General features: G+C 47.0%; 1 protein-coding gene across 1 annotated transcript; it reads right to left on the reverse strand.

Moving 5' to 3' along the window:
• Positions 1-1,439: 1,439 nt before the first annotated feature.
• Positions 1,440-6,035, reverse strand: LOC4351053 (pollen-specific leucine-rich repeat extensin-like protein 3). The gene has a single exon (XM_015761748.3). It carries the CDS (start codon positions 6,007-6,009, stop codon positions 1,810-1,812), a length of 4,200 nt encoding a protein of 1,399 aa, XP_015617234.1. The 5' UTR covers positions 6,010-6,035; the 3' UTR covers positions 1,440-1,809.
• Between the last annotated feature and the right edge of the window lie 4,386 nt (positions 6,036-10,421).

Genomic DNA, 10,421 nt, shown 5'->3' on the forward strand with positions numbered 1-10,421 from the left:
CTATCTAGGTTTTAGTGATTCTCGTCACACTCCTCAATGATTTCTCAAATCCTATGGACCTTTAACATGGTGAGCGAAGATGCTCCTTATGTTCTCTCTTGTTCGGCATGAGATTTAATACATCCTATCTAATAATATGTGTTTGTCGTCGAGTTTTATCGTTGTACCTTTGGTAAATTAAAGCATGCAAAAGTGAAAACAAAAGAAGCACCTGTGATGGTAAGGGGCAACTTACCTCACCACAATGCACAATGCAGGCCTAAGGTGCATGAGAAATTACCAAAAACTATATATTGGTGGTAAGTCCGAAGAGAATGAACTTGTGGGAAGTGTTTTGTACTAAATTAAGTTGTAAGGGGGAGATTGGAAAGACCAGTGACATGTGGGGAGTTATTTGGATTTTACTTGAGAATATTGCCATGCTTTTGAAAACATTGCACATTTTTCATGTCACTGTGCCACTGTGGCACTGCAGAACAGCATAACCAAGAAGAGGAAAACTGAATACTAGTGTACATCCAAAGCTCAGTTCATCTTTCAATATTCTTTAATTTTTAATTTCAAATTTCAGTTACTTCTAAATTGTATTCCTATATTGACTTTAAACTCTTCTTCCCATGTTTTTCTTAATTTCGAATTTTAGTTATTTGTAAATTGTATTTTTATACGGACTCTAAACTCTACTTTTAATTTTATCACATTTATTCCGAATTTTAGTTAGTTTCAAATTCATGTATGGACTCTATACTCTACTTCTAATATTCCTTATTTTTTAATTCCAAATTTCCTTTTTTTCTTCATTGTATTTCTATATGGACTCTATACTTTACTTCTAATATTCCTTATTTTTTAATTCCGAATTTCAGTTATTTTCTAATTGTATTTCTATATGGACTCTAGTCTTCTCTTTTAATATTCCTTATTTTTTAATTCCGAATTACAGCTATTTCCTAATTGTATTTCTATATGGACTCTAGTATCCTCTTTTAATATTCCTTATTTTTTAATTCCGAATTTCAGCTATTTCCTAATTGTATTTCTATATGAACTCTATACTCTACTTCTAATATTCCTTATTTTTAATTCCGACTTTCAGTTATTTCCTAATTGTATTTCTATATGGACTCTAGTCTCCTCTTCTAATATTTCTTATTTTTTAATTCCGAATTTCAACTATTTCTAAATTGTATTTCTATATGGACTCTAGTCTCCTCTTCTAATGTTCCTTAATTTTTAATTCCAAATTTCAGCTATTTCTAAATGTATTTCTATATGGACTCTGCTTTTTCTTTTTCTCCGATTAACGTGAGAATTTCTAGGCCATGAGAGCGAACGTGGAGGCTCCTTTTTCTATTCCTTTAATAATATAATAGATGATTGTGCAATCGTGGCAGATTAATAGTTCATGATTTTCAGATACCTAAAAGCAAACAGGCATATGGAAGCAGACCACATCAAACAACTTTGTTTCTTCGATCTCATGCAAAGAGACAGAATTACATTTCTTCTGTTGAACAAAAGGGATATATATTTATGGATATTGCTACCACAAGGCATGAATCATGAATATGACCTTGTCGTACAGTTTGCTCATGTGCACATCAGCACATACATATGTAACTATCTAGAAGAACCAAGAAAGTATATATTGGATGCATACAAAAAAAAATTGAAGGGGATTAATCGCAATGCGCATGCACTTTAGCCGCTAGAGAAGTGTTTACATACATGCATGCCAGATTCTTTAGCTTTATGGATCACTTCTCATTGATGACGACGTCGTCGTCGTCGTTAATCTCTCCATGGAGCTTAGTATCCTTGGAACTGAGGTGGTGGAGGTGAGGCGTACTGGTGCGCCATCACCGGCGGTAAGAGTACAGTAGTGTCGAACGCCGGTGGAGCTTCAGCTTCCATTGCTGGTGGAGGTTTAGATTCCTTTGCAGGTGGAGCTTCAGCTTCCTTTGCTGGTGGCGGCAATGACTCCTGTTTCGGTGGGGGGAGGGAGACCTGCGGAACTGGTGGGGGAAGAGGCTTCACCGCTGGTGGTGGTAGGCTGACTGGTGCTGGTGGGGGAAGAGGCTTCACCGCTGGTGGTGGTAGGCTGACTGGTGCTGGTGGGGGAAGTGACTTCACGACGGGTGGTGGTAGGCTGACCGGTGCTGGTGGGGGAAGCGACTTCACCGGTGGTGGTGGTAGGCTGACCGGTGCCGGTGGGGGAAGAGACTTCACCGCTGGTGGTGACAAGATCACAGGTGCTGCTGGTGGTGGTGACTTCTCTGGAGGTGGTGGCGAGATGACCGGTGCAGGTGGAGGTGGAGACTTCACAGGTGGGGGTGGCAAGATGACTGGTGCGGGAGGAGGTGGAGACTTCACAGGTGGGGGTGGCGAGATGACCGGTGCTGGTGGTGGTGGAGACTTCACAGGAGGAGGTGGCAAGATAACTGGTGCTGGTGGTGGTGGGGACTTAACTGGAGGAGGTGGCGAGATGACTGGAGCCGGTGGGGGAGGAGATTTAATTGGAGGAGGCGGCAAGATCACCGGAGCTGGCGGGGGTGGAGACTTCTCCGGAGGTGGCGGTGAGCTCACAGGAACCGGTGGGGGCAAAGGCTTAACTGTTGGAGGCGGCAAGCTCACTGTAGCCGGTGGAGGAAGAGACTTCTCAGTTGGTGGAGATGAAGCCTTGGGGACTGAGGGAGGAGATGATTCCTCAGGAGTTGATGGCGGGTAAGACTTCTCTGGTGTTTCTGGCGGGCTAATTGGTTCATGTGGAGGTGAAGACTTTGCTGGCGGTGGTTCCGAGGTCACTGGCACTTGCGGCGGTGAAGACTTTGTTGGTGGTGGTTCTGAGATAACCGGTGCGTGTGGTGGTGAAGACTTCACTGGTGGAAGTACTGACTCAACTGGAGATGGCGGTGGCTGGGACTTCTCGGCTGGTGGTGGACTTGATTTCACTGGAGATGGAGGCATGTACTCTTCTTCCGATGGTGGAGAACTATTTATTGTTGGTGTGTGTGGTGGTAGTGGCTTTTCTGGAGGTGGAGTTGATTTCGCCGGAGATGGAGGAACGTACTCCTCGTGAGATGGTGGAGAGCTCTTTGGTGTTGGTGACGGTGGTGGTTCTGACTCCTCAGATGGTGGGGATGAGCTCTCCGGAGTATGTGATGGTGGGGACTTCTCTTCTGGAGGTGGAGTTGATTTTGCCGGAGATGGAGGAACGTACTCCTCGTGAGATGGTGGAGAGCTCTTTGGTGTTGGTGTCGGTGGTGGTTCTGACTCCTTAGATGGTGGGGATGAGCTCTCCGGAGTATGTGATGGTGGGGACTTCCCTTCCGGAGGTGGAGAGATCTCCGGTGTTAGCGTTGGTGGAGACTTTGTCTCTGGTGGTGGTGGAGACTTTTCAGGTGGTGGTGGTGAACTAACATGAGCTTCTGGTGGTGGCGAGGAAGATTTTTCTGGTGGTGGTGAGCTAACATGAGCTTCTGGTGGTGGTGAGGAAGATTTCACTGGGGATGGTGGAGTGCCTTCATGACCCGATGGTGGTGATGGAGATTTTTCCGGAGTTGGCGGAGAACTCTCTTCAGCTGGTGTTGGAGGTGACTTCTCCGAGGGAGGTGGAGAAGTTGGGTGAGCCTCTGATGGTGGTGACTTTTCTGGGGAATGTGGTGGAGGAGACTTCTCTTCTGGTGGCGATGACTTTGGTGGGGAAGGTGTGTATTCCTCTGGAGTTGGAGGTGATGTATGCGAGGTCGGCGGTATAGGAGGAGACTTCTCTTCTGGTGGTGATGACTTTGGTGGGGAAGGTGTGTGGCCCTCCGGAGCGGGTGGTGGTGGAGATGAGGCTTCCGACTCAGGCGTGGGAGGAGACTTCTCAACTGGTGGCGTCGACTTTGGCGGGGAAGGCATGTGGCCCTCTGGAGCGGGTGGTGGTGGAGAGGAGGATTCCGACTCAGGTGTAGGAGGAGACTTCTCAGTTGGCGGTGTCGACTTTGGCGGGGAAGGTGTGTGGCCCTCTGGAGTGGGTGGTGGTGGAGATGAGGCTTTCGACTCGGGTGTAGGAGGAGATTTCTCAGATGGTGGTGTCGACTCTGGCGGGGAAGGTGTGTGGCCCTCTGGAGCGGGTGGTGGTGGAGATGAGGCTTTCGACTCAGGTGTAGGAGGAGACTTCTCAGCTGGTGGTGTCGATTTTGGCGGGGAAGGTGTGTATTCTTCTGGAGTCGGTGGAGGCGAGGCTTTTGACTCAGGTGTAGGAGGAGACTCCCCAGCAGGTGGTCCCGACTTTGGTGGGGAAGGTGTGTGGCCCTCTGGTACCGGTGGTGGCGAGTGCGAGGCCGTCGGCGTAGGAGGGGACTTCCCTTCAGGTGGTGGCGAGCTCTCTGGAGTTGCAGGTGGGGAGTACTCAGTAGGAGGCTCCGCTTGTGGCGGAGGTGCCTTCTTGCGCTCGGGACTCTTGGGGAGCCAACCCGAACTTGGTGGCGGTGGAGCACCATACTCTGCCGGCGGCGATGTCACTCCCTTGATGGCGGGTGCCGGAGGCGGCGCCATCTTGGCCGGTGACTCTGGGCTGCTTGGTGTCGGCGACGGTGTTGGTTCCTCGGGTGGTTCCTCAGGTGACTCCTCCTCTGGAGGTGGCGGGCCGTGCGACGTCGGGGTGGAAGGCGCGGCCGGTGGTTCCTCGTAAGCCGGCGATTTCTCCGGCGGCCCCACCGGCACCGGGATGAGCGGCGGCTTCTCCGGCGGCTCCGACGGCTTCCCGGGCGTCGGGTGTCCGGGGCAGACGTGCTTGCTGCAGTCGACGGGGCGGGCGAGCACGGGGGCGCACTGCAGCGTCGTCTTCTGCGCCGGTCGGAGCGCGCCGAGGCAGTTGTCCTTGTCGTCGAGGTTGACCTTGCTGCTCTCCGACGGCATGCACGGCGCCGACTCGGAGTTGAAGAAGTTGTAGGCGAAGCTGAAGTTGACGAGCACGGGGAGCTCGCAGATGGACTCGTGGACGATGCCGGTGAAGACGTTCCTGGACACGTCCAGCTGCTCCAGCTTGCTGCAGTTGGAGAGCGAGGTGGGCAGCGTGCCGACGAGGACGTTGCCGCTGATGTCGATGACGTAGGTGTTCTGCAGGTAGCCCATCTCCATGGGCACGCAGCCGTCGAGCTTGTTGTTCATGAAGCTGATCTCGTCGAGCGTTTTGGCCATGCAGCCGATGCTCTTGGGGATGCAGCCGACGAAGGCGTTGTTGGCGAAGACGATGACGGAGGCGGTGGAGTTGCCGAGGTTGCCCGGGATGTAGCCGACGAATCGGTTGCTGTTGACGAAGATGGCGTCGAGCTCCTTGTCGAACAGCGCCGGCGGCAGCTCGCCCTCGAAGTCGTTGAAGCGGATGTCGAGGTACTTGAGCACGGCCATCTCGAGGCAGACGTGGGGGAAGACGCCGACGAAGCGGTTGTGGCTGACGTCGAACTCGTGCAGCAGCGACAGCCTCGACATGCTCTTGGGGATGATGCCGCAGAAGCGGTTGGTGTTGATGTGGAAGAAGGCGAGGTCGGTGAGGAGGCCGAGCTCCGGCGGGAGGTACCCGGCGATGTCGGCGCCGTTGAGGTCGATGCCGGCGACCACCATGATCTTGGGGTCGTCGATGGCGGCGTAGCAGATGACGCCGTTGTAGGAGCACACGTCGTTGCCCGTCCAGTTGTTGGTGTACCCCTTGGGGTCCGAGTAGAACGCGCGCCGCCACGCCTGGAGCGCGATGTACGCCTTGCGGAGCCGCGGGTTCGGGAAGTCGCCGACGGCGACTCCGACGCGGTCGTCGAAGTCGAAGTCATCGGACGGCAGGTCGCCCTCCTCGCTCACGCCGGCCTCCTTCATCGCCAGCAGCTGCCGGTGCGCGATGTACGACACCTCGGCGCTGGTCACCGCGCCGACGTTGGCGGCGGAGGAGAGGCAGGCGGCGAGGACGGCGAGAATCAGTGCCATGGCGGCGCGGCGCCCGCCGGGGGCGAGGAGGAGCCGGAGGTCCATGGCGAAGGTGGTGGGGTGTGGGTCGATGGAATGGAGAGGCGTGGAGATGGTGGATATATGGGCGAGCCCCCTGCCCCGCCATGGGCGACGATGGGTGGTGGCCGGCGACGCCGCGCGCTGCGGGCGCGGGTGTCGCGTCGCGTCGCGTTGGCTTGGCTTCGGTTGGCTCCGCTGTTTTGGCGCGAGGTAGGAGAAGCTGTCTCTCTGGTTTGTTTGACCATCTCATATTTACTATTTTTACTGCTATGTGTTTTTCTCAATCTCTCTCTCTCTTTTTCTTCTAATTACAAATCGAGCTGATTGATAAATACAGTTCTAACTTCCTACTATTGATACCAAGAAGATTATGTGTGTCTGTTCTACTTACTAGTATACTACTGCTCACCTCTGTTTTTTTTTTAACATTTTCACGGGATAAGTCAACTGTTAATTGGTTGTTTTTAAATAATGGATTATCCGGCCTTTACTGGATGCTAATTGCATGATAATTTGCTTATACTTTAGCCAGGGATGAAAATGGCCACGAAAATGCCAGATCGATCCAACGGGGTTTGAGCATGGCTGTTACCGTTTCCAACTGTTTCCGTTTGTAGACATATATAAATTTTGTTTTTTCTGTAATTTTTTTCAACGTCGAATTAGCGTTGTTACTAAATAATTAAATTGATAAACATGGTTAGCTCTCGTCCCACCATGAATCGTTTTCAAAGAGATGTTACCAACTCCGACCATTTTTTCCCTATTTTTAGCCGCATGGTCGATTACATCAACTCAAATACAATTCTAATAATAACTTCCTACAAATATGTTTTTCTCCAAAGATAGATGTATTTGCAATAAACACAAATCCTATGACTTACTTTATGTAAATTGGAGGATAACCAGAAGTGACATTTGTCTCTCAGGAACCCAGGGCACAACACAAATTAAATTAGGCGATCATTTGGATATAAATTGAATGAGAACAGAGCAGCCAATGGACTACTCATGCTCAAGAAACCAAACAACCAACATAAATACAGAGTCGGACCAGATCTATCATCACATTCTACATTTCTACATGCACATAGTGCTTGCCTAGCTTGCTGGGGCAACTGAAAACTTAGGGAAGATGCATGTTTTGGTGACTCATGTAAGCATCATGTCTTGCAACCATGGGCAAGAGAGGCATCAGGAATGCAGCTTCCCGGGTCATCCTATGCTGTAGTGCTGTCGTTAACGGTAGAGGTTTGGAAAACCGACGATATCTAACGGGATAGCGGTATGAATGTGTTTGATCCACCATCACATCACATGATCATCGGTGAGCATACAGCGATGGCGGAGCTGGACCTTCTTGCACTATTAGTTCCGGAGTCCTACCATGATCACGATCTGTTAGTTTTCTTGACTTGACACTGGATCGAATGCTAGGCTGTTTTGCGGAAGCTAGAGGCAAATCGAGAAAGATTACTGCTGGGGGCCAGATTGGTAAGAAATGGCAAATGATATCTTCAACTCGTAGTTTGGCTGGGGGACGGGAATCAGAAGATTGGGAGACTGAAGATCATACCTGATGCTGGCTGTTTTTGGATAATCTGGGCGCGAGATGAAGACAAATGTCATCCTGGTTAGCTTTTTGGCTGGGTTCAGTGATCAAGACTATAAGAGGGGTGGCCTGCATCAGTAACTGTCTGTGTTCCTATTGTCTGTCCAGACCCTCTATGCCTATCTCTCTCTCTTGCTGTATTTTGTTTTTTTAGTGATCTTTCTCCTTTCATGTAAGAACTCTATGAATCATTTCTGGTAATGGAAACGGGGGCCATGCAGCCCTTGATAAAAAAAAAAGCATATGATCACGATCTGTGTGGTGAAAACTTCTGTTATTGTCGCAAACAAGGGTTTGTGCTTTGTTATCCTAACCACTATAAAATGGAAAGAAATATTTCTTTGGTTACTGCTAACCTATTTGTTATGCGGACGATAGTGATCGATTGGTTATATGTCCAATATTCTCCCAATTCCACATGATGTATATAGCAGGGATTGCAATTTCGGAATGAAAATTTTGCCCCCACCGACAAGCACATATCTTGCTCAAATTTTTCGGACTTTTTTCCATTCCTTTTTGAATTTGGTCAAATTTATTCAAATTCATTTAAAATTTGTCAAATTTTCAAATAATTTCGGGAAAAAAACACCGAAATTATCGAAAGTTCAGTGCCCACTAAAATTCTGAAATTTTGCTGGAAAACTGAAGTGTAAACCCTAGTATATACTATATAGTTAATTAGTAGCCATTCTGATTTGGGAAGGTACTTTAAGCAGTACCGAACAAAGTTTGTCTGAATTGTACATGGTTTTGATGATTTGGGAGGCACAAGTTTATCCACATGATCATATCATCCCAAATACAATTCTAACTTTCTATGATACAAAATAAGATTATGTACACAGATTGATTTACTTACAAAATAAATCCTAAGATTTACTCGATATAAATTGGAGTAATCAAAAGTGACATGTCTGTCATGACCCAGGACAAATTAAATTAGGGATCGATTGGATATAAATAGGAGCAGAAGAGAGCAACCAATGAAGTATTCCACGCTCAAGAAAATAAACAAAGCAACAGCCAAATGTACAGATGAGCAAGATCATCACATTCATGTATAATATAATACACGAACGATGCTTCTTGCCTAACTATATATGCAGACTCATGTAGTGAGCATTCGTTGCACTACCGTTGGCCTTGAGAGGCATCCGGAATACAACCTGCTGGGTCGCCCTATGTTGTAGTGCAGTGAATTTTGGAAAACGCTGATGGAATGAAGTTGAAGGATCTATGGATGAGTGTGTGATCCGTCCTGCGCTGGTCGTTACTTCCAGCAAACATGGTATGATGACAGATCCATCCATGAACTCTTGCCTTCCCTGTTCCAGATATCCTTTGATACCGGCTACCAACAGGCAGGGTTTGTGTTTTGTCCTAAGCACTGGAAAACAGAAACATATGCTTGTACTATCTGTCCAGCTAACCTGTTTGTGCCAACAATTGTGAAAATCTCCTAGCCTTTCCACATGGGAACTGTACATGCTTGTTCATGTTCTGCATGATTTGGGAAGAATATCAAATTCTATTAAATTACACCATGGTTTTCCTTTCTTGATATGTGTGTTGATGTGCCTACTGCCTAGTGCTAATTGATATAGCATGGTATTTTCCATATAAATTCAGATTCAGGCTTTGCACCTTAACACTTTGGCAGTGTAGTTTTGGAGAGAGGACATATAAATCAGATAAATATGTTTCCTGTTATCTTAATGGAAACCTCTCTATGATCCATATATGCTTATCATGCATTCCATCACCTTTTTTTTTCTTTGAGAACTACATGCACATCAACTGAGGGGTGATTGAGAATGTGAGGCATCTGGAATCCAGTTTTGTCATATTTGGTCCTAAGCACTGCTTGCTCGATGTGAGGCTGCATGCATACTGGTATGGTATGTCTATTAGACCACTCTGCTTCGACTCGGCCAGCAGAGGAATGGGGACATCTGAGACAACTAAAAACAGGGAAATATCTTTTGGAATCGTCCAGCGTTTGAGCTAGTGTAAGGTCGAGGAGTTTAGCTTACTTTTCTTTTTAGCCATTTGAAAGAACTAGGCGTTTGCATGACGGATATTTGTTAAGCAGAAAACTTCCGACCTTCCGATCTTTTTTTTAAGATAATGGATAAAATCGATCCGGTCTTTACTTTAGCAAAAGTTATAATTACATACCCTCTCTGTCCAAAAAAAAATCAACTTATATGAATATAGGTCACATCTCCTTCTATGTTGATTTTTTTTTGATAGAGAGCGTACTACATAATTCTTGGCTAAAAACCAAGTATAACAATTTCTAACAATGGATAAAGAGACGACACGATAATAAACCATATTTTAACATAAAGTGGGGTTTTCACTTTTTCTTTAAGAAAAGGATGGGTTTTCAAAGAATAGCATTATAGACGCAGCATCATCTATCATGGTGGAAATTAATTCTCTCAGTCGCCTCATTAACTATACATTGGGGTTAATCAACTAATCTATACCTAAAAAAATACATAAGGTTTCCGGTATTTTTTTCGTCCGTCACTTTTTTCGCTATTTTTTTCTTCCTTTCGTCCGTCACTTTTTCCGCTGTTTTTTTTCTTTTTTTCGTCGTTTTTTTTTTCTTTTTTTCTTCTGTCTGCCCTTTTCTTTTTTCTTTTTTTTCCCATCCGCCTTTTCTCTTCTGTCTTTTTTTTTCGCCCTTTTTTCGTCTTTTTTTAGTTGCATTTTTTCCCACGCCACGCGTTAGGGATTCGTTTTTTTATGTGGCCGGTTTTCTTAGTCGGGCCGAACTCGCGCTGTAGCTATATACCTCCTTATGCGTGATCAG

The sequence above is a fragment of the Oryza sativa genome, chromosome 11 (assembly GCF_034140825.1).
Source record: "Oryza sativa Japonica Group chromosome 11, ASM3414082v1".
NCBI lineage: Eukaryota > Viridiplantae > Streptophyta > Magnoliopsida > Poales > Poaceae > Oryza > Oryza sativa.